This window comes from Mesocricetus auratus, unplaced genomic scaffold (assembly GCF_017639785.1).
Source record: "Mesocricetus auratus isolate SY011 unplaced genomic scaffold, BCM_Maur_2.0 Super-Scaffold_100031, whole genome shotgun sequence".
NCBI classification, from domain to species: Eukaryota; Metazoa; Chordata; class Mammalia; order Rodentia; family Cricetidae; genus Mesocricetus; species Mesocricetus auratus.
In genome coordinates this window covers 17,277,097-17,299,663 of record NW_024429212.1, presented here as the reverse complement: position 1 = coordinate 17,299,663, position 22,567 = coordinate 17,277,097, and the positions used below count along the sequence as shown (strand labels likewise).

The 22,567-nt window shown below is 38.5% G+C and overlaps 1 protein-coding gene across 3 annotated transcripts in view; it reads right to left on the bottom strand.

The window, feature by feature from the left end:
• The window catches only part of Ccdc18 (coiled-coil domain containing 18), a 94,634-nt gene that overhangs the window by 5,228 nt on the left and 66,839 nt on the right, over window positions 1–22,567 (bottom strand). For 2 of the 3 annotated variants that reach the window (XM_040733473.1, XM_040733475.1), the window contains one exon: window positions 18,915–19,382. In XM_040733473.1, coding sequence (XP_040589407.1) covers window positions 18,915–19,382 — 468 coding nt within the window. Of the gene's footprint in view, window positions 1–12,207; window positions 12,349–18,914; window positions 19,383–22,567 lie in introns of those variants that run through there. The other variant, XM_040733474.1, reaches the window with a different exon arrangement.

Genomic DNA, 22,567 nt, shown 5'->3' with positions numbered 1-22,567 from the left:
GGCTAAAGATGGATGCCCTAATGCTACAAAGGAACTTTGGGTGACCGTTCAGGCAGTCAGATGTCTGTCATTTTTAGAGTTTTTGGAAGTCATTTGAAATTCACCTTTTGTTTATTTAAATAATATTATATCCTTCCGGTGTCTTTGATGGAGTTGAAGACTAGATAGTTATAGTTTTCCTTAGTTGTAATAGAAAGTAAATTAGATATAAAACTTTGGAGTTTTTGCTTTTAATTTGCCAGACACAAATGAACTGGAACTCATTGCACTGTGAATGTACTCTTTACTTGAAAATTGTTCTTGGGCTGGAGAGATAGCTCAGAGGTTAACAGTACTGGCTGTTCTTCCAGAGGTCCTGAGTTCAATTCCCAGCAACCGCATGGTGGCTCACAAACATCTATAATGAGATCTGGTGCCCTCTTCTGGTATCCAGGTGTAGATGCAGGTAGAACACTGTATACATAATAAATAAATCTTTAAAAAAAAAGAAAATTGTTCTTATTGTATACAGCCTTAATTAAAAAATTAAAATTAAAACCTTTCATTTTTTCTGTTTAGACAAAAATGGGAACTTTGTAGAATATTATTTTAAGGTGTGTTACTTTTGTTTATGATCTGGAACATTCATTTAATGATGCAAAGATGTGTTTGATTAAATAAAATTCACCTGTGGTCAGGAGGCTGAGTTGCTAACTAGCTGACAGGAAGTTGTAGGGAGGAGCCAGATGAAGAAGGGTTTATAAGGAGGGGTGCTGAAAAGCATGAGTGTTACGAGAAGCTTTTTCCTTGAGAAGGAGCCGTTCCGCCAGCCTGGTTCCAGAGCCGCTTTCCCGCCAGCCTGGTTCCAGATCCGCATCAGTCCCAGATAAACACACAGGAGGCTATATTAATTATGAAGCTGTTGGCCTTGTTTGTCTCTTACTGGCTAGCTCTGCTTTAAGTAATTACCCCATAATTGTTAATCTAAGTATGTCTCTTACCGGAGAATAGTTCCAGGCTTCCTACCCCTCATGGCGTTACATGTTGACTCTCTTGTGTTTCCCCTTCCCAGAATCCTCCTCGACTCCTAGTCCCTCCTATCTAGGTTTTCTATTGGCCAGACAGTACTTTATTGACAAATGCACAGGCAAATAACAGGACTTCCCCAACACATGAGGACCTCTTGGGAGACTTAAACAGGGGAGCTAGGTGAGCTGCTTGCTAGTCAGCCTTTAATGGAAGCAGGATTCTACCTCAATTTTTCAATCTTGAGTTCTTTAGAGGGATAGAGAGTTAAATAAGTTTCCTTAGTAGCTTTGAAAGAGTTGGTGCCTGAGGGAACAGTTTAAAAAAAAGCGAGAGAGACAGAGACAGAAAGAGACAGAGAGAGACAGAAAGACAGAAACAGAGACAAAGACAGAGAGACAGACAGACAGACAGACAGAGACAGACATAGAGACAGAGAGACAGAGATAGAGACAGAGACAGAGAGAATATGAATGAGAGGTTAAATTATGAAAAATCCCCATATGTGCCTATTAGCTTCTTTCATCTAAATCTTTGTTCTATGTTCCTTCCTGCTTATATTATTCTTATACATCACTTAGTGTCTTTCCTCATCTTTCTGGTCTCCCCCAGATCCCATGCCCTTTGCCCAAATTTACTTAATTTTTGTTAATATAAAACTAATTTCTTAGGCCAGGTGGTGGTGGTGGTGCACACTTTTAATCCCAACATTCAGGAGGCAGAGGCAGATGGATGTCTGTGAGTTCCAGACCAACCTGGTCTACAAAATCGAGTTCCAGGACAGCCTCCAAAGCTATATAGGGAAATCCTGTCTCAAAGACAAACAAAACCAAAAAGAAACCAAACCAAAACAACAAAAAGTATCCTAATGAGGACAATTTAAGATGATATCAAAAAGGGTGTTAAAAGGGACACCAAAGAATGAAAACAGAAGAAATAGAAACAGCAAACTTAATTAACTTTAAAGAACCTTGGGCCATTGAAACTATATGATGGGTCGCTAGACTAGATAGAAGCCTAAGGAAGGAATATTTTTGCTCTTTTTGTCTTGGAGAAGAGATTTAGACATTTAATGCAGATGTTTTATCCATTCTGACTGTTAGAATAAAATACCACAAACTGGAAGGTTTATAAACAACAGGAACGTTTTTCCCACAGTACTGGAGGTTGGAAAATTTAAGACTAAGGCACTGACTGATTGAAAGTACAGTTTCTGGTTCAGAGACAGTGGCTTCTTGCTGTGTCTGCACACAGTAGAAAACACAAGGGTCTTCCTTAACTTTTATCCTTAGAGGAAGCAAAAAGAGATTAAGAATACAGGTTGCCTATCAAGGAAATCATTCCTGGAGACCTGATTCTCCCTCTCTGAGCATCCAATGATTGACATTAACCCTTCATCTAGAAGTGGAGCCTTCTGGAATTTCCTCTGTCCATGTTGGCATTTTGGCTGGTATTGTCATTTCGCAAATGTTGTGTAGGCAATCATATTGTTGAGACATCATGGGTGTTGAATCCCTGACTCTTACACTCTTTCATCCCCTCTTCCATGATGTTCCCTGAGTTTTAGCAGTGGGGGTTGCATTGTAGATACACCAGTTGGGATCGGACACCCCCTGGTCACTTGTTCTTTGTATTTTAGCAGCTGTGGATCTCTGTAATCATCTCGAGCTGATGCAAAAGGAAACGTCATTTATAAGCAGTGAGAGTCATATTTGTCTGTTGGTACGGTTAGCCCTAAACACATATAATTATGAACAATGCTAAATATATTCAGAAGTTTTCTGTGTTTATAAGCATATATGCATAGATGCACAGACAGATGATAGATAACAGTAATGAGTCATGAATTTGAGGTGGAGTAGGGTTTGTGGCAGTAAATGGATGGACAGAAATGGTGTAATTAATGATACTCATGTATGAAACTCTTTTAAATATTAAATAAATAACCAGGCTACTTAGAAATAAACCTAGCTTTCAATGAGGTGACAAGTAGATAAAATGAATTCATACTATGCTTATAATTACTGGGGCAGGAAACCATGGGAGTTCACTCTTTTAGTTGTCCTCTCTTTAAAGCAGGAAGCTTGTTCATCTGCAAAATATGTATACATCAGCCAGGTGTTGGTGGCACACTCCTTTAATCCCAGCACTCGGGAGGCAGAAGTAGGCAGATCTCTGTGAGTTTGAGGCCAGCCTGGAACTACAGAGCAAGTTCCAGGACAGCCTCCAAAACAATATGGAGAAACTCTGTCTCGAAAAAACCAAAAAAGAAAAAAAATATGTATACATCTGTGAGGGAGTGTCAAAACAGACTTAGGCTTGACAGAGCTGTAAGAAATACAGACCAAAAGAACTTAAGGGTAACAATGACTAATGCTTATGTTAAGGTGAGGTTGTGTTACTTTTTCTCCTTGATGTAGTTATCCAAGAATGCTCTCAGCGACTTGGTCAACCAGGTTCCTTTTGTTTGCTGTCTACGATATTTTTTGTATCTTGAGAGGAAAGACCTTAGGGAGTTTAATACATAGCATTTTGATGCCTTGGCCTGAGGTGGTAATATCATTTCTGCTCTTGTTCTGATAACAAGAATTTAAAGGCGGAGCAGAGAAATGTCAAACCTAATGATTGGCCCAGCTAAAACTTATGCAAGAGGGTGGAGAACTGACTTTAGTGAACGGTTAGTAGTCTTTACACAATGTGGTTGTAATGTTCTGATTTACTCAGTTTATATACTTTTTTTTCCTGAAATAGTTTTACTGTGTATCCTGGGCTGGTCTAGAACTCATTATCCTTTTGCCTAATGTCTTCAATAATGGGATTACAGATGCATGCTAACATACCTAATATTTTCTTTACCAAAAAGAAAACCAGGGCAGTTGATGAGTTCAGTAGTTTCTTTACATAACTAAAGAACAAGAAATCTTATAGTAACAGGGAGGTAATTTCCTATTCATTTATTAAATGCCAGCTATTAGTCTAAGTCAGTGGTTCTCAACCTTCCTAACATTGTGAGCCTTTAATATAGGTCTTCATGTTGTGGTGACCTCCAACCGTAGATTAATTTTCATTGCTACTTCATAACTGCCACACTGCTACTGTTATGAATCACAACATAAATACCTGGGTTTTCCAATGGTCTTAGGGTGACCCTTGTGAGAGGGTCATTTGACACCCCAAAGGGATTGTGACCCACTGTTCTAAGTGCTGTTTTCTTAATACTTAAGAATTTAAGGTAGGTACTATGATTATATTACATAGTTGTGGGTGGAGAAGCACAGAAGAATTATGAAACTTAATGGCAAAGCTGGTCTTTCTAGATCAGTCAGAAATAATCTGGTTGCAGAGCCCATAGTCTTGACACAGGTTTACCCTGCCTCAGTGAAAACACGGAATGTCTATTTAGACCTTGCTCTATACTACTAGCATACTAGTATTTCCACATTATTTAGTCCTCACTAGACACATCTAAAGTAGATACTGATTTTATTTTACATCTAAAGAAACTGAAACTTAGTTATAAAACACAACCCGAAGCAAGGTCATGTAGCCTAAGTAAGAAACCAGAGTTAAGCTGGGTGTTGGTGGCGCATGCCTTTAATACCAGCATCAGATCTCTGTGAGTTCAGAGACACAGAGAAACCCTGAAAAACCAAAAAAGAAGAAAAAAAAAAACAGAATTAACCCCTATCTGTGATTTCTAAGGCTACTTTGTTTTTTTAAATGTGTAAAACTTTTTTTTTTTTTTTTTTGGTTTTTCGAGACAGGGTTCCTCTGTATTGTCTTGGAGCCTGTCCTGGAACTCGCTTGGTAGACCACGCTGGCCTTGAACTCACAGAGATCTGCCTGCCTCTGCCTCCCGAGTGCTGGCATTAAAGGTGTGCACCACTGTTGGGGAAGTCTTATGCCAATAAAGCACTGTCTGGCCAATAGGGAATCTAGATAGGTGGGACTAGGAGTCCAGGAGGATTCTGGGAAGGAGAAACACAGGAGAATTCGAGATGTAACGCCATGGGGTAGGAGCCCAGAACTATTCTCCGGTAAGAGACATATTTAGATTAACAATTATGGGGTAATTACTTAAGTCAGAGCTAGCCAGTAAGAAACAAGCAAGGCCAACAGCTTCATGATTAATATAGCCTCCTGTGTGTTTATTTGGGGACTACAATGCGGCAGAGCCCAGGCGGCTGGCGGGGGATAAACCAAAGCAGCTAGCAAAGAAAAAGCTTCTCTTTACAAACACCACCAATGCCCAGCTTAAATGTGTAAAACTTTTAATTAAAGTACAATTTAAAAACAATGAAATTTATGTATTCTAAGCAAATCAAAAGGGTCCTAGCAAATATTTAACCTGAGTAACCAACAAATGAATCAAGGTATGGAACATTTCTGTGAACCTAAAAAGTTGACTTCAAATTCTATTCTTAACCAGTGACAATTACTGTTTTGGTTTTTGGAGACAGGGTTTCTCTGTGTAACAGCCCTAGCTGTTTTGGAACTAGCTCTGTAGACCAGGCTGGTCTCGAACTCGCAGAGATCCGCCTACCTCTGCTGGGATTAAAGGCATGGCCAACACCGCCTAGCTCTGTTCTGGTTTTTAATATCATAAATGTTTTGTCTATTTTGATATTCTACAAATGAAATAATGTATGATTTGCTTTATATAGTTTTTTCTTTCAGTTTAATTTTGAGATTGATGCTATTATAAAATATAAATGTCCACTCTTTTTTACAATAGTTAGTTGCTTGAATATATCAAGTACCAATAATATCTGAGTTTGTTTCCATTTTTTGGTTTTGATAGAAAAGGTATGAACATGAGGGTACAAGACTTTTGGTGGATGTAAGCTTTCCCTTCTCTGGTTAAACACAAAGAATGATATCCAGTAGACCATGTCCAGTGTGAAAAGAAGCCAACAGGTTCTCAAGAGACTCTAGATGCTCCAGGTCATCCAATGGCCTGCCTTTTCGTATTAAAAGCATCACATTGTGCTTTAATTCTTTACAATGTTTTACTTAATTTTATGTGTGTCTTGAGTGTATGTATGTGTGGGTGCCTTCCAAGACCAGGAGGAGAATATTAGATTCCTTAAACTGGAGTTACAGGCTTTTGGGAGCCTCCATACGGGTGCTGGAAAATAAATTTGGGCCCTCTGCATGAGCCACAGGAAGTCTTAATGGCCGAGCCATTCCTCATTTTTCCAGCCCTGCTTTTAATTTTTTTTGTTTTTTTGTTTTTTTTTTTGTTTTTTTTTGTTTTTCGAGACAGGGTTTCTCTGTGGCTTTGGAGGCTGTCCTGGAACTCGCTCTGTAGACCAGGCTGGCCTCGAACTCACAGAGATCTGCCTGCCTCTGCCTCCCGAGTGCTGGGATTAAAGGCGTGCGCCACCAACGCCCAGCCTCCTGCTTTTTTTTTTAAAGATTTATATTTATTTATTATGAATACAACATCTTGCTTCATGTATGTCTGCACATCAGAAGAGGGCACCAGATCTCATTATGGATGGCTGTGAGCCACCATGTGGTTGCTGGGAATTGAACTCAGGACCTCTGGAAGAGCAGCCGGTGCTCTTAACCTCTGAGCCATCTCTCCAGCCTCCCCCCCCCGGCCTCCTGCTTTTAATTTTTAAAATTTTCATTTCCCTAGGGACCAAAGATGTTGAACACTTTCACTAGGGCACAGTTATTCACATTTCCTTTGCAGAAGTATATATCTGTTCACATGCTTTGTGTCTGCTTTAACTTTGGATGTTAGTCTTTTATTGAGTTATAGAGAATTCTTAGTCTTTTTAAGCAACTTCTATGTTACATAAACTGATGGCATTCATTTTGCCATTTGCCTTTTCATTTTCTTAATGATGAGAAATGAAAAGTAGTTATGAATTTTTTTGTTTTGTTTTGCGAGACAGGGTTTCTCTGTATTGTTTTGGAGACTGTCCTGGAACTCGCTTAGACCAGGCTAGCCTCGAACTCACAGAGATCCGCCTGCCTCTGCCTCCCAAGTGCTGGGATTAAAGGTGTGTGCCGCCAACGCCGGCTGCAGTTAAGAATTTTGAAGAAGTACAGCTCATTAAGTTTTTCTTCCATAACTAGTGCTTTCTAGGTCCTAAGAAATTTGCCTAACACAAGGTTATGAAGTTATTCTATTTCTTCTAGCTTTATGGTTTTAATGTTTATATTAATGTCCATAATCCATTTGATATAGCATACATGCATGTGTATGTGTGTGTGTACGATGACTGTGTGTGTATGTAAGTGAATGCCGGCACATATGTACCACAACACATGCATGGAAGTCTGAGAACAATCTTGGGTATAGCTGTTGGTTCTTGCCTTCCTTGTTGTTTTGAGACAGGGTCTCTGTTGGTGTTGTGCTACATATATTAGGCTAGCTAACCTGTGAACTTCTGAGAATTCTCTTGTTTATGCCAACTACCTCCCCATAGATATGCTGAGCTTACAACAGTTGGGGATTTATAGTTAAGTTCTCATACTTCCCCAGCCCTCAACCTAGTTTCTGTATGATGTCAAAACTGTTATTTTTGTTTTTTTCTATCTATTTATTTATTTGTTTGTTGTAATACCACCATTATTTGTTGAAGACTTTCAACACTGGATGACTTTGGTAATAATCAATTAAATTGGGCGTGCCGGGCGTTGGTGGCGCAAGCCTTTAATCCCAGCACTTGGGAGGCAGAGGCAGGCGGATCTCTGTGAGTTCGAGACCAGCCTGGACTACCGAGCGAGTTCCAGGACAGCCTCCAAAGCCACAGAGAAACCCTGCCTCGAAAAAAAAAAAAACAATTAAATTGGGCTAGGGATATAGGTCCTTGCTTGGCGTATATGAGGCTCTGGATTTGGTTCCCTGTACCACACAGAGAGGGAAGGAGGGAAGGAGAGGAGAGGAGAGGAGGGAGGGAAAAGAGAAAGAGAATCAGTTAAGTGGCTGAGAGATAGGTTGAGTGGCTGCCCTTCCAGAGAGCCTGGGTTCAATTCCCCAGTACCCACGTGGCAGGTCACAATCATCTGTAACTCTAGTTCCAGGGACTCTGCCTGATTCTGGCCTTCACTGGCACTGCATGTATGTGGTGCAGACATGCATTCAGACAAACACTTGTCAAATAAAAAGAAATAGAAGCTCAGAGAAAATCAAATAGCCAAGCATAGTGGTGTATGTCTGTAACCTCACTGCTTGTGGGCTGAGGCAGAAGGCCTGTCAGCTGTCATGAGTTCAAGGCCAGCCTGGTGGGTTGTATAGTGAGTCCCTGGGCAGCCTAGGCAATAGTTTGAGTCCCCGTCTTAAACAAAACTCCCCATAAATATGTAAATATATAAAATATACACTTTTATATATGTGGTACCCATGTACCAATAGGTATTACTTATATATTTTGTTTTTTATTTAAATTAAAAACAATCTTATTTTACATACCAATCCCAGTTCCCTCTCCTCCTGTCCTCCCATGCCCCCCATTAACCCTCCATCCAACCCCCCCATCCACTCCTCAGGGAGGGTGAGGCCTCCCATGGAGGATCATCAAAGTCTGTCACAACATTTGGGGCAGGGCCTAGACCCTCCCCTGCGTATCTAGGCTTAGAAAGTATCCCTCCATAGGGAATGGGCTCCCAAAGTCCATACACTAGGGATAAATACTGGTTTCACTGCCAGAGGTCCCATAGACTGCCCTGGCCTCCCAAATGACACCCATGTTCAGGGGGCCTGGTTCAGTCCTATGCTGGTTCCCCTGCTGTGAGACTGTGATCTGTGAGCATATAAAATATTTTATCCAACTGATATAGTAAAGGACTATTTTTGGTCCTATTAATTTTGTAAATTTATAATTTTAAAAGCAGTTTAAACATTGTCAATACTGTCTTTGCCCCCACTATTTAATTAAGAAACTTACATGGTACAAAATCAGCCATGGACAATATATTAATACAAGCACATTTTATTTTCGAATCAGAGATGGGCCATATTTGGTCTCAGGGATTTAGTGTGGCACCCTGTGTCTACATTCATATGGGATCTCTTCTTTCCATGTAATGCTCCCATTTGATACCAGCTGATGACTATATTGACTCCAAAAAGAAATTGTAGGTTTTTTCCTCCTTTATTTTTTGAAAAGTTTCTTTAAAATAGTTATAGTTTCTTCTTTAGATGTTTTCTAGCCTTTATTAATATAGCAAAATTACCTGGGTCTGAAAATTTTTTTCTAGAAATTCTTTTGACTCTAATTATAATTTATTTTATATATGAAAAACCTAACAGCTAGATTTCCAATTCCATTTCATCTAATATGCCAAATTAAAATGACATAAAAGGTATGCCTAGCTGGGCGGTAGTGGCCCACGCCTTTAATCCCAGCACTTGGGAGTCAGAGGCAGCTGGATCTCTGTGAGTTTGAGACCAGCCTGATTTACAAGAGCTAGTTCCAGGACAGGCTCCAAAGCTACACAGAGAAATTCTGCCAGGAAAAACCAAAACCAAACAAACAAAAAAGGTGTGCCTAACATTTCCTAAATTAATGTTGAGAGGATCCATACTAAAATATCTTCCATCCTAATATTGGTCATTTGTATTTTCTTGATTAGCCTTGCTAGTGTTTTATCTATTTTATTAATGTATTTAGTGAATTGACTTTTAGCTATTAATTTTCTTCTTTACTAATTTCTGTTATTCCTTCATTTGTCATTTCCTTGAGTTGGTTTTAGATTTAATTTGCCTTGATTTGCTAGTTTCTTAAGGTAGAAACTTAGGGGGGCTTGAGAGATGGCTCAGTGGTTAAGAGCATTGGCTGCTCTTCCAGAGGATTCTGGCTCAGTTCCCAGAAACAACATGGCAGCTCACAACTGCCTATAACTGCAGTTCAGGGGATCTGATACTTTCACACCAGTGCACATAAAATAGTCAGATCAATTTTTTAAAGGGTAGAATCTTAGATCACTGGTTATAAATTTCTAAAAACCCAGTAAAAGCATTACAGCTATAAATTTATTTTTGTAGTAGTAGACAACAATTTGAGCTCCATTTACAAATTTAGCTGTTGTATCTTTATTAGCAATCAATTGCAAATATAAGATTTCTTCCTGTGTGTGAGGGAGGTACACATACATAGCGTAACTGTTTAATACTTGAAGATTTTATAGACATGTTATTACTAATGTGTACTTTAGTTACTTTGTGGCCAGAAAACACTTTGTAAGATGATTTCAACTTTTAAATTTTTATTATGATTTAAATTATGGCCCAACACATGGTTACAATCCCTGTTGTACCCAAGCATGCATTCTCCCGTTAGAATAAGAAGTATTCTTTAAATGTTAAAGGCAAGCTGGGCGTTGGTGGCACACGCCTTTAATCCCAGCACTTGGGAGGCAGAGGCAGGTGGATCTCTGTGGGTTCGAGGCCAGCCTGGTCTACAGAGCTAGTTCCAGGACAGTCTCCAAAACAATACAGAGAAACCCTGTCTCGAAAAACCAAAAAAAAAAAAAAAAAAAAAAAGTTAAAGGCAAGTTGCTGTTCAAATCTGTTATATATGTACTTACATTTTTGGTCTTTTATTCTTTTAATTACTAAAAAGCAGAGGTTAGACTTTCCTGCTATGGGTATGGACTCTTCCTTCCTTCCTTCCTTCCTTCCTTCCTTCCTTCCTTCCTTCCTTCCTTCCTTCCTTCCCTTCCTCCCTCCCTCTCTTCCTCCCTCCCTCCCTTTCAATTATGTTAAGTTTGAAGTGTGGCATTTGAGGTATATACATTTAAGACAACATTCTCATTTTGATGCCCACTTTATCTAATATTAATATAACACTTAAGTTTTTTATGTCTACTGTTTGATATGATTTTTTAAAAATATAAATTCTATTTACTGTCATAATATTAGTGTTTTTATATTTAAAATATGTCCGATTGCTGGGCATGGTGGCACATGCCTTTAATCCTAGCACTCCATAGGCAAAGGCAGGTGAATTTCTGTGAGTTAAAGTTCAACCTGGGTCTGAAGACCCAGCCAGCTGGGGCTACATAATAATGCATAATAAGTCTCTGTCAAAGGAAAAAAAGTCAAATTGTTTATAATGAATAATTAGAAATCAGCCTTCTTTTGGATTGCTATCTTCTTACATAAGACTTTTGAAACCTGTTTTTAAGATATGCTTTATATTCTTGGTTTTCAGTATTTTACTACTAAATGACTTAGTAGGAAAGAGCGTGTGTGTATGTATGAGAGTGAGTGTGTGTGTGTATATGTGTGTCTGTCCTTCCTACTTAGACTTTATTGGTTCTAATTTATCTTCACTAAACTTGAGGTACTTCCAGCTATAACTTTAAATACTTTTTGTACCCCCTTTCTCTTCTTAACCTTAATGCTCTCCACACATCCTGTATGTTCGATTCATATTCATCCTATCATTTTTTCTTGTTCTTCAGATTGGATTCTTGTTATTCAATTGTCTTTAGGTCAACTAATCTTTCTATCATTGCCAATTATCATCACTTCTGTTACGCTCATAGTGGATGTTTTAAACGTTCAAATTTGGTTCTAGACTCTGACTTAGTGTTATTCAGATGATACTAGTAACATACTAATGGACAGCGCTGGAGAGATCACTCCATTTTCCAGAGAATCTGGGTTTGCTTCCCAGTACCCACATTGGGACTAATAACATATTAAGGGCTTCAATGTTTAATTCTTAGTGCTAACCGTGTATAAATGGAGTCAGTGACCCAAAACTACCTCTTAATACTTACAAAGACTAACTTTCTTTAGAACATATAATTCTACCATGTTAAAGAATTCTATTTAAAACAGAAACAGAAATAAGAACATATCTACTTCATAGGGCTGTTTTGATGATTAAATATAAAGTTCCCAATGAACATAGAACACCCAACAAGTCTTAAGAATTTATCAAAGGGCTGGAGATATGGCTCAGCTATTAAAGGCTAGACTCACAACCAAAAATATAAGAATTTATCATAGAATGATTTGTAAATTCATACTGTTAATTTAAAAAGTAAATATTACAAAATAGGAGACAGTAGAGTAGCATGACTAAAAATGCAAATGCTGAATTTACTTATTAGGTATTTTAGCCATTATCTTTATGTAAAAGACAAAGACAAGAAAACCAGCAATTTCACCAAAAAATAATAAATTAATTTTCACTTAAAAACATAATTATATTTTAGAAAGATTTCTTTAAAAATATTAAAATATAAAATTTATTAAAAAAACAATAAAATAACAGCTTCTATGAAATATGCACTACATATAATAAACAGCACAGTACCAACGATTCCATTTTTCATGACACAGATATCTTCTTTTAATTACAATTTTCCTCCCTAGAATGCAAAACAGATTAATATTATGAATATTAAAGTCATATTGACTTAGCATTAAAATCTACCATAACATTCAAGTACATAATTTAAAGATAAAGTAGGAAATATTAACCAACTGAAAAAAATATTCCATTAATGCTAATTTAGGAGCATAAGGTTAAACCAGGTTTTACACTCCAACTAGGAGACATAAAAAAATTAGGTGCAGGGGCTGGAGAGACGGCTTGGCATTGAGAGCCCATGTTATTTCAGGAGTTCTAGGTTTGATTCCCAGCACCCATGTCACAAGGACCTGTGACCCCACCTCCAAGGAATCCTATGCTTTCTTCTAGACTGTAAAGGCACATGTACTCACCTGTGCTTAAAGCCACATGAAGACACTCACATAATCAAAGATAAAGTAAATCTAGAAGTAACATGCAGACATCAACATTATGGTTTAAGCTAGGAAAACATTTCTTTCTTTTTGCTTCATTTTCCCACATTCATATAACCAAAGAAATGTTTGTAGGTAAAGCAACACAGCATAGAAAAGACAGACGAAGACTTAAGAGTTTTAAAAAACAGGTGAAATATTATTATACCTTGATCATATCTTGAATTGAATAATATTATCATGTTCCTATATATGTCCTTGTTCTTTTGCTTCATCTTTTTTCCTATCTTTGTCTTAATTTTAGCTAACTTTGTCATTTCTCATAATCACATTTTGTGAACTATTTACTACTACCCTTTTTGGAAACAGGATGTATATGAGTAATGTAAGTTCCTAGTCAAGTTCTTAATAAATTGCCTTTGCTCTAGTCCAAAACAAAACTGTGAGTGGTGTAGCAGGAATAATAAAACCCCAGAGTCTGATACTGGGGTTCAAGCTGAGGGCCAGATAAGCAAAGGAGTCAGCCACTAGCTCTTAGCACTTCCTCAGACTGAAAGGGTTGATCCTGTCTCCATGAGCTCTCCTCCAAGCCTCAGACTGCTGCCTCTCCTCAATGTGGCTGGAGACTAAATCTCTGAGTGCAGCCTGAGACACTGGGCTCCTGTCTTTTATACACCTCTCTAGGGCTGGGGTTAAAGGATAGAGCTTTGTTAATCTTTTAGACTGACTCACTCTCATGTAGCCTTGGGTGGCCTTGAACTCACAGAGACCCATCCTGAATCCTGGGATTAAAGGTGTGTCCTACCACTGCCTGTCTTCTATAGCTAACTAGTGTGGCTAGCTTTGCATTTGGCTATTTCAGGCAATCTTTAGTAAATAATAGTATATCATCACAGAGTGGGAAACTTGTTTTTTCTTATTTGTTTTATGCTGGCACGGTAGCTCAGGCTAGCTTCTAATATGTGCTCTTCTTGCCTCGGTCTGCTCAACTAAATGGGTTTATGAGACTGTGTAGCCATGCCCAACCAGAACAGGGTTTTCTGTTTGTTTTGCTGTGAGTGCAGGGCCTGCAGGAGCAGAAGGCCAGCAGATTCCCTGAAGTTTGAGGTGCAGAAGTTGTGAGCTATTTGACATAGGTGCTGTGAAGCATACTTGGGGACTGTGAGCCATCTCTCAAGTCCCAGAACATGAAGTCTCTGAACACTCTCACTGTGTTCAGAATTTTTCAAATGTGCACTTAAATACTTCTCGTGTACCAATACTAATGTCTGTTCAGTTGTGCTACTGTACGTTAAGGCGACATTCTCTGAATCAGGACTGGACTGAAGCCAGCTGATGCTCCACCCAGAACACAAGGATGGTGCCCCAGGCACTTTCACTGCTTAAAACAAATTGTTTAAAAGTCCTTCACATCACTCAGATATCACAAGAAGAAGAGTATAATTCAGTGGCAAAGTACTTTTTAGCATAAACAGGGCACTAAATTCAATTCCCAACACCACAAACACAAATAAATAAATTAAAAAATAAGTGTTATAAGCTGGGGGGGTGTGGTGTGGTGGTGCAAGTGGATCTCTGTGTTTGAAGCCAGCCTGGTCTACAGAGCAAGCAAGTTTCAGGACAGCCAGGGCTACACAGAGAAACCCCGTCTCAAAAAAAAAAAAAAAACCCAAATAAATAAATAAATAGTGTTACCCAACCCTAACCAGATCATACTTGAAAGGGAAACCATAGCTAGAAAACAAATATCTTCAAACATTAATCTTTTTTTTTTTTTTTTTTGGTTTTTTACAAGACAGGGTTTCTCTGTATTGTTTTGGAGGCTGTCGGTCCAGCCCGGCCTCGAACTCACAGAGATCTGTCTGCCTCTGCCTCCCGAGTGCTGGGATTAAAGGTGTGCGCCACCAACACCCGGCTTCAAACATTAATCTTAATGTTAAGTTATTCCTATCTAAAACAAAAGAAATTGACGCATCAAGCAGTGAATATTAAATCTGAACATGAAAGATGAAGAGAATTATTTTAAAAAGTTAAGTGTAGCATAAAGGAATTAAGAGTATGACAACTAGGACAAAAAAGTTCTGTGGGCTCTTTGGTGCCATAAATGTCTACTTAATTTCTTCAGTCATCAATCCAATTCTGTCCTAGAGCCTGTAGATAATCATCCATGAAATGGAAAAATAAAATCGGAAGCAATCCATCTCTAGTGGAATAAATTATTTTTCTATCAGTTTGACATACTAGGTTTTGTTATAACAACTCTATGCTTCCCCAGGATAAAAGAATTTTAAAATCCTGCTTTTAAACTGGAAATTAGTGCAATCCATACTTAGTAGCATGCAAAATAAACAATCAGAACTAGCCAGTAGTTCAAGGCTCTGTATCCTAATTTAAAATTTTGCTTATGTCAAATTTTACAAACCAGTATGTATTTATCCAATATACATATAAATGACTAAATAATAAACAGCAAAATGATTAGCAAGTCAAAATTTCACTCAACAATTAGCAATCTTAGCTATGAATTTTCTATTTAAAAGAGAGGTAACAGTGAATGAGATAAGGAAAAAATACAGGCCCTTAGGAAAAAGGTTCTGAGAAGATGTCTTCAGTTACTCTTAAGATTAAGGCACAATATGCATGGTGAATTAAAGAAAAGTCATTAAACCAACATAGTCAATGCAATCAAGCCTCTTGAACTACATGAATTTAAAGTTACAAGTACTGTGGTCAACACATTTAAAACAGTAGAATATCATTCACAACAAACATTTGAGTACAGAACTTAACATTAGGTTTTAAGAATCCAATTCTACACTTAAGAACTGACTATAGTATTTTGAATATTTTAATTTGGCACTTAACTTCCATGACAATTGAATAGGTAAAACGACTTAAAGGTACATGTATACAGTCCAGTGGCATACATAATAGGGAATAATTTTACTAGTCGTACAGTATTTTCAATGTCTGTCCTCCCTTCCCTTCATCCCTCTCTTCCATCCCTCCCTCCTCCTCAATCTCTTTTTCCATGGTCTTACGATGTAGCCCAGGCTAGCTTTAACTCAGAGAAATCCCAATGATGGAATTAAAGTTCTATATCACCAAACCAGCTTAAGTTCTACTCTCTTAATCCTTAACTGACCAAGTAGTTCCAAGGTCAAAAGAATATGATTACTATTCACTACTGATGTTTACAATGTAGCATAGTGGTTAGGAACTATTGATTTTTCATTGATATATCGGGGAAAATACCACTACAATGAAGAAATACTAAGTACTATTACGTAACACAGGGTTGTTAAAGGAATTGAGTTTATATAAAGAACTTAGAATAGTACCTTGAATTTGGTAAATGCTATGTGTTATTACCACAAATTTGCCATTTTTTGGTCAAATTTATCCTGTATAAAAGAGGTTCTATTTTTACCAAAACCAGTAGCATCTACCTGTAGCACTAATTATCATTTGAATAGAGGAAAGGTTCTAAAAAGGGGCAGGAGAACACTTTTAAGAATACTTTTGGTTGTTCTTATGATGAAAAAAAAAAAGATATTCTGCATCTGACACACAATAGGGGTAAATGATACCAGCTGATCTAATGGCTATCTGGCTAGTAAGTCTACTAAACTTCTGGGTATAATGGTGTATTTGTACTTCTCCACTCTCAAAGTTAACTATTTCATACAGTTTTCCTTTTTTTGAGACAGGATTTCTCTTTGTAGCCCTGGCCGTCCTGGAACTCACAGAGATCCACCTGCCTCTACCTCCCCGCTGGGATTAAAGGTGTGCTAGTGTTTCTGTTCCTAAACCTCCCACACCTTTGGTGTGATGGTGCATGCCTTTAGTATCAGCATTTAAGAGGCAGAAGTAGGTGGATCTCTGAGTCCGAGGCCAGCCAGGGCTGCCCAGGGAGACAGTGAAAAACAACAGACACACCAGGCTCCCCCACCGAAGGCCTTCTGCCCCATTTGTTTTTACACCCACACGGCCTGCCTCCCCTTGTCTCTACACAACACCAACTCCTCCACTTCTCTTAAGTCTACCTGAAGATATTTCTCCTCCTACTTTCTGGGCTAAATTACCAGTTTCCATGTCTACTGAATTATTTCTATCAAGTCACAAAATAATGGTTTTTTTGAGATTCATAATTTATTAAATTAATACATGTAAAAATATCTCATAACATTCTGTTTAATACTATATCATACAAATATTACTATCATGAATCACTTGTATATCTGATTCTGTTTATGTGGTTCAATCATACAATCTCCAAAAAAGTATACATATAGAATGTATTGTTTAATGAAATTGCACACATGGCTATCACTCTAGTGATTTTTTTCACACACATACCTGAGTAAAGCAGCTTCAACATACACTGTTAAGAGAGCAGTACATGTAACTACTAAGGCCACTATTCAGAGACCATGAGCTATATAGACCAAGTATCTTTGGGAGGCATATTAGAGGGGAAGACAATCTATTTCTGAAGTCACTTCTACTCTGTCTTGCTTACATGTACTTTATACTTCCATGCTTATGTCATTTCAAACCCTGCAATTCCTGTGGGATTACTGTCTCTGTAGCAGGTTACAGAATCCTTTGGGAATACACATGAGAGCCCTGTTGCCGGGTCATATGGTAGACCTAGCTGAACAAATACAGACAGGAGATTCACAGACCACCAAAAAAAACAAAACAAAACAAACAAACAAACAAAAAACCATTAAAACTCAAGGATGAGGTCAGGGCCAAGAAGATATATTAGAAAACACCAGTCTTGAGTTGATCTTCAGAAGAACAATATAAGCCAGTAGCTTATGTGATATTAAGGTACTCAGACATTAAAAAATGGGGGATTTAATATTGTGTAAACATCAAGGAAATGAAAATAAAACTGTTCTAAGTTCCTACATCACCCCAGTCAGAATGGCTGTCATATGAAATGACAACAAATGTTGACATGGATGTGAGGGATGAGGAACCCTAACATAGTGTTGACAAAGGTATAAACAAAATAATGTTTTATCTCTTAAAAACAAAACAACAAAAAGACCATCCTTTTCACACTAAGCTTTCATTTGTCATCTTTACTGTTTATCAAAAAGGTTTTCCTCTTGGTGCTTCCACTGTGAAAAAGCTTTATACCTACTTTTACTCAGAAGTCCTTCCAAGAGCCATCAACAGTCTCCACATTAACACACATGGCAGTCAGACTCCTCCTTTGCTTTAGCAACACAGGCGCTCCTGACCTCCTTATAACACGATTATTGTCAGCATGGCTTGCCAACTATTATACATACATACTTTACTCTATTCCATAAAAGGTTTGTTTTTCAGTTAGCTGTATTGAATCTTCAGTCTCTCTCTCTCTCTCTCTCTCTCTCTCTCTCTCTCTCTCTCTCTCTCTCTCTCTCTCACACACACACACACACACACACACAAACACACACACTCTACCTTTCTTCCCTCCCTCCCTCAGGTGGGTCTCCCTATATACTACTAGCTGGCCTGGAACTCAGAGATACACCTTGTTTTACCTCCCAAGTTGTTGTTGGTTGGTTGGATGGTTGTTCTGTTTTTTGTATGCTTTTAAGACAGTATTTCATGCAACTCAGGATGGCCTGGACCTTACTCAGTAACCTAGGATAACTTTAAACTTCTGATCCTAGCATCTCCCAGGTGCTAGGAATTAGCCTATAATAATAATATGTACTATTATTATAGAGTGCTATATAATAAACCTATAAAGGTGAATGCCCAGTATATGCAGTGCGGGAGGGTGAACCCAGGACTTCAGACATACTCAGCAGATACCCATTGTAGAATTTTCAATTTCTTGAACACTTAAAGCAAAAATACTTCAGGAATAACTGTTTCTATCTCAATTTACTCCACTGGTTTAACCCAGCATTATGGCTTTAGGTATTATCTATATGCTGATGATATCCATTTAAACTCAATTTTCAGAAACTCATTTTGGATAAGGGAAGGTCAATCTACATGGATTTTTTTCTCAAGTGATAAAATATTATTCACTGAAGAAAAGAATATTACCTTTTTTTTTTGGTGAGGAGCTTGAACTCAAAATCCTCCTGCTTCTGTCTCATAAATGCTGGATTATGGGTATGCAACAGCATACCCGGTACAAATTACTTTATCTGGTAATGTGTGAAATACATACCTGGGTTAAACCAGCAGCTGTTTGTGGAGAAGACTTTTTTAACAGTCTCACTTCTTTGTTTATATATCTCAGCATTCCACTAAGAGTACTAAAGTCATTACTTTCAGAACTGTCATCTTCTAGGTTATATGGAAGAGGTTTAAATGAATCTGAATGCTTGAAAGCTAGGTCTTTATGGCCACCTTCTAATGCCGAAGGCTGTTCTAATTGCATTTTCTTTAAGTCCTGTAGCAACTCTTCAGAGAGATCCTCATTGCCGTGACTTTTGAAACTAAGGTCACTGGCACTAATAGAGCGACGTAGTTTTCTGCATTTGAAAAACGACATCTGAGAATGTTTAGCAAACTTTGGATCTTGAATGTCAGGCATAATTTCTGTTAGAGTTGCAAATGAAGCTGGTGGAAACTTGAGGTCTTCTGTCTTTTCATGTCCAGAAATTTTGGCTTGCAATCTGGATAATTCGGATTCCTGTAGGAAATTTGGTACATGATACATAGTACATGCTCGATATATTTCTAAACTACTTATAAAATCATAAACTCTCAGTCATCTTTGCCAGCCTTAGTCTCAGTATGGAAACTTCTCACAAGTGTTTTTCAAATCTTCTACTACTAAAGATAGCTGCATTTTGAGATAATTATGTATTTCATTTGAAAATTGCTTCCAACATTCTAATGAATTTCATGGAAACTATATTTTCCATATAGATATTTTAATATTAAAGATTTAAATCTTATACCTATAAGTTTACCTGTGAAAGTATTGAAGTGAACTATTTTTCTTAATCTAACATGAACACACATAAAGGATTACTTTTAGAATTTCTAATAGGAAGTAAATACACATTGGCTATTGTCTTAGTCACTTTTCTACTGCTGTGACAAAGCACCATGCCAATGCCAAGACAATTTATAAAAGAAAGCATTCAGTGGGGGTTTACATTTCAGAGGATGGGTCCATCCCCATCATGGTGCGGAGTATGACAGTTGTTACTGAAGCAGTAGCTGGGAGTTTTTACATCTGACCCACAAGCATGAGGCAAACAAAGAGCTAACTGGGAATGGTGAGGACTTTTGAAACCTCAGAGCCCAGCCCCACTGACATATGTCCTCCAAAATGGCCACATCTCCTAATCCTTCCCAAACAGTTCCACAAAGGAAGGACCCAAATATACTGACTGACATATGAGCCTATGGGGGCATTTTCATTCAAACCACTGCATTCTACTTTCTGGCCCCCAAAGGGTTATGACCTTGTCATAATGCAAAAGTCCAACTTCAAAGTCCTCATTCTTTCAGTCTCAACACTGTTTCAAAGTTGAAAGTCCCTTCTGAAACTAAAGGCAGTCTCTTAACTGCACTCCCTATACTAACATACAATGACATATAATGTACATTACCATTCCAAAAGGGAGGAATGAGGGGACAGTGAGGAAATATTGGACCAAAGGAAGACCAAAATTCAACAGGGCAAACTCCAAATCCTGTCTGATGGCTTCACCCTTCCAACTTCACTGAGTGAAACACAGTTTCCTCTCTTGGGCTGGTAGCATTCTCTGTCACCAGCTCCCCACTGCTCGATTTTCTTCAACACAGCTCCATTTCACAGCTTTAGGCAATGGCCTTTCTTAGCCTCCATGTAAAGACTCCCTGTCACATACCTAGCCTCTGAGGCTTTCTTTAACCCTTTACTCCTGTATTCCTCATGACTCTAAAGCCAGAACAATGTAGACAAAGCCATCAAGCTTGACTGCTTGCTTGGGATGGAACCTGGCCACTCCTTGAACTGTATTTGCGTGAGCTTTGATTTGTTATTGTTCTTTAGGAGCAGGTAATTCCTTAGTAGTTTTCTTTCCATAAATTGCAGGATTATCTCTGTGTGTGTGTGTGTGTGGTGTCTCACCTCAGGGCACCACTCCCTTTATTTCTTCATGTCTCTTTCAGTACAAACTTTGGTTTCAATATTAAATTTCCTGGTGCTCTTCTCCTCACACTGCATCTTACTTATGCCCTACTTGGTGCTGTCATTGAAGATCACTAATAACCACATGGCAGAGAGAATCAACATTTGACTGTCTTGAAATCTCTGCTAACCCTGGTACAAAAGAGCAATGTATGCTATTTTTATGACATTCAAGAATAGATAAAAATTGGTTCTCAAGATAATCAACATCTAGCCGGGCGGTGGTGGCGCACACGTTTAATCCCAGCACTCGGGAGGCAGAGGCAGGCGGATCTCTGTGAGTTCGAGACCAGCCTGGTCTATAAGAGCTAGTACCAGGGCAGCCTCCAAAACTACACAGAGAAACCCTATCTCAAATCCTCCCACACAAAAAAAGAAGTCTCTGCCAACAAAACTAATCCCAAACTCTTCAATTTCGCTTCAGGTAGACTTTTAGGACAAGAGAAAAAGGAGCCACATTCTTTGCCAAAATATCACAAGACAGGTCTCTGGCTATGGTGGTTTGAAAGAAAATGGCCCTCACAGGGAGTGGCACTATTAGGAGGTGTGGCTTTGTTGGTGTGGGTGTGGCCTTGTTAGAGGAAGTATGTGACTGTGGTGGTGGTTTTGAGGTCTCATACATACCCAAGCTATGGCCAGTGTGGGACACAGTTGCTTCTGCTGCCTGCAAATCATTGTGTAGAACTCTGAGCTCCTTCTCCAGCACGTCTGCCTGCATGCCACCATTACAATAATGGACTAAAGTTTTGAAACTCTAAGCCAGCCCCAATTAAATGTTTTCCTTTATAACAGTTGCCATGGTCGTATTGTCTCTTCACAGCCATAGAAACCCTAACACGAATTCTAATTGGTCTTAATAATAAAAACTCGTCAGCTATCGGGGTGAAGGCTGAAGGATCAGAGAAGCAGAGTGGAAAGCTACTAGAGTTCTTACCTCTACCAATGCTCAGACCAGAGGGCGATCCTGTCCTCAGACTGCATCAAAGTGAGCTGTTTTCCTCACTGCCTGATGTTCTCAATGGAATTGCTTTCTACTCTTCAGCTACTGGGATTTTTGCCTTAAACTCACTATGTAGCCACCAACCATGACCTTGAATTCCTGAGCCTCATGTCTCCACCTCCCAAGTGCTGAGATGACAGGTATACACCAGTTCATCTGGTTTTATTCAGGGCTGGGGATCAAAATCCGGGATTTGTGCATGCTAGACAAACACTCTACCAACTGAGCTACTTTCCCAGAACTACTTAAACCTACTTCTAATTGCTACAGCTAAATCTCCTAAGTGCTTAGATTATTATTAGCCTTTATTCTTTCTCTTTTGTTCTCTTTAGTTAAGACATTAGAGCCAGCTAAGGTTGACTTTGAAAGCCGTGTCTTCCATGAAAGAAATTGTTTTAAAACTAGTATCACTCTACATTAGCTACATTAATTAATCATAATATATCTTCTAAGATTTCTTCATGGCTTATTTAAGAACTACTATTTAGATGGCTAGAGAGATGGTTCAGCAGGTAAGAACACTTGCTGCTCTTACAAAGGAACTAGGTTTGGTTTGTAACACCTTGTAACACCCACATGAAGGCTTCAACCATCCACAACTCCAGTTCCACAGAATCTTTTTCCATCTTCTGGCCTCTGTAAACACTACACGGTGCACATACAGATATTCAGTCAAAATGCACATACACAA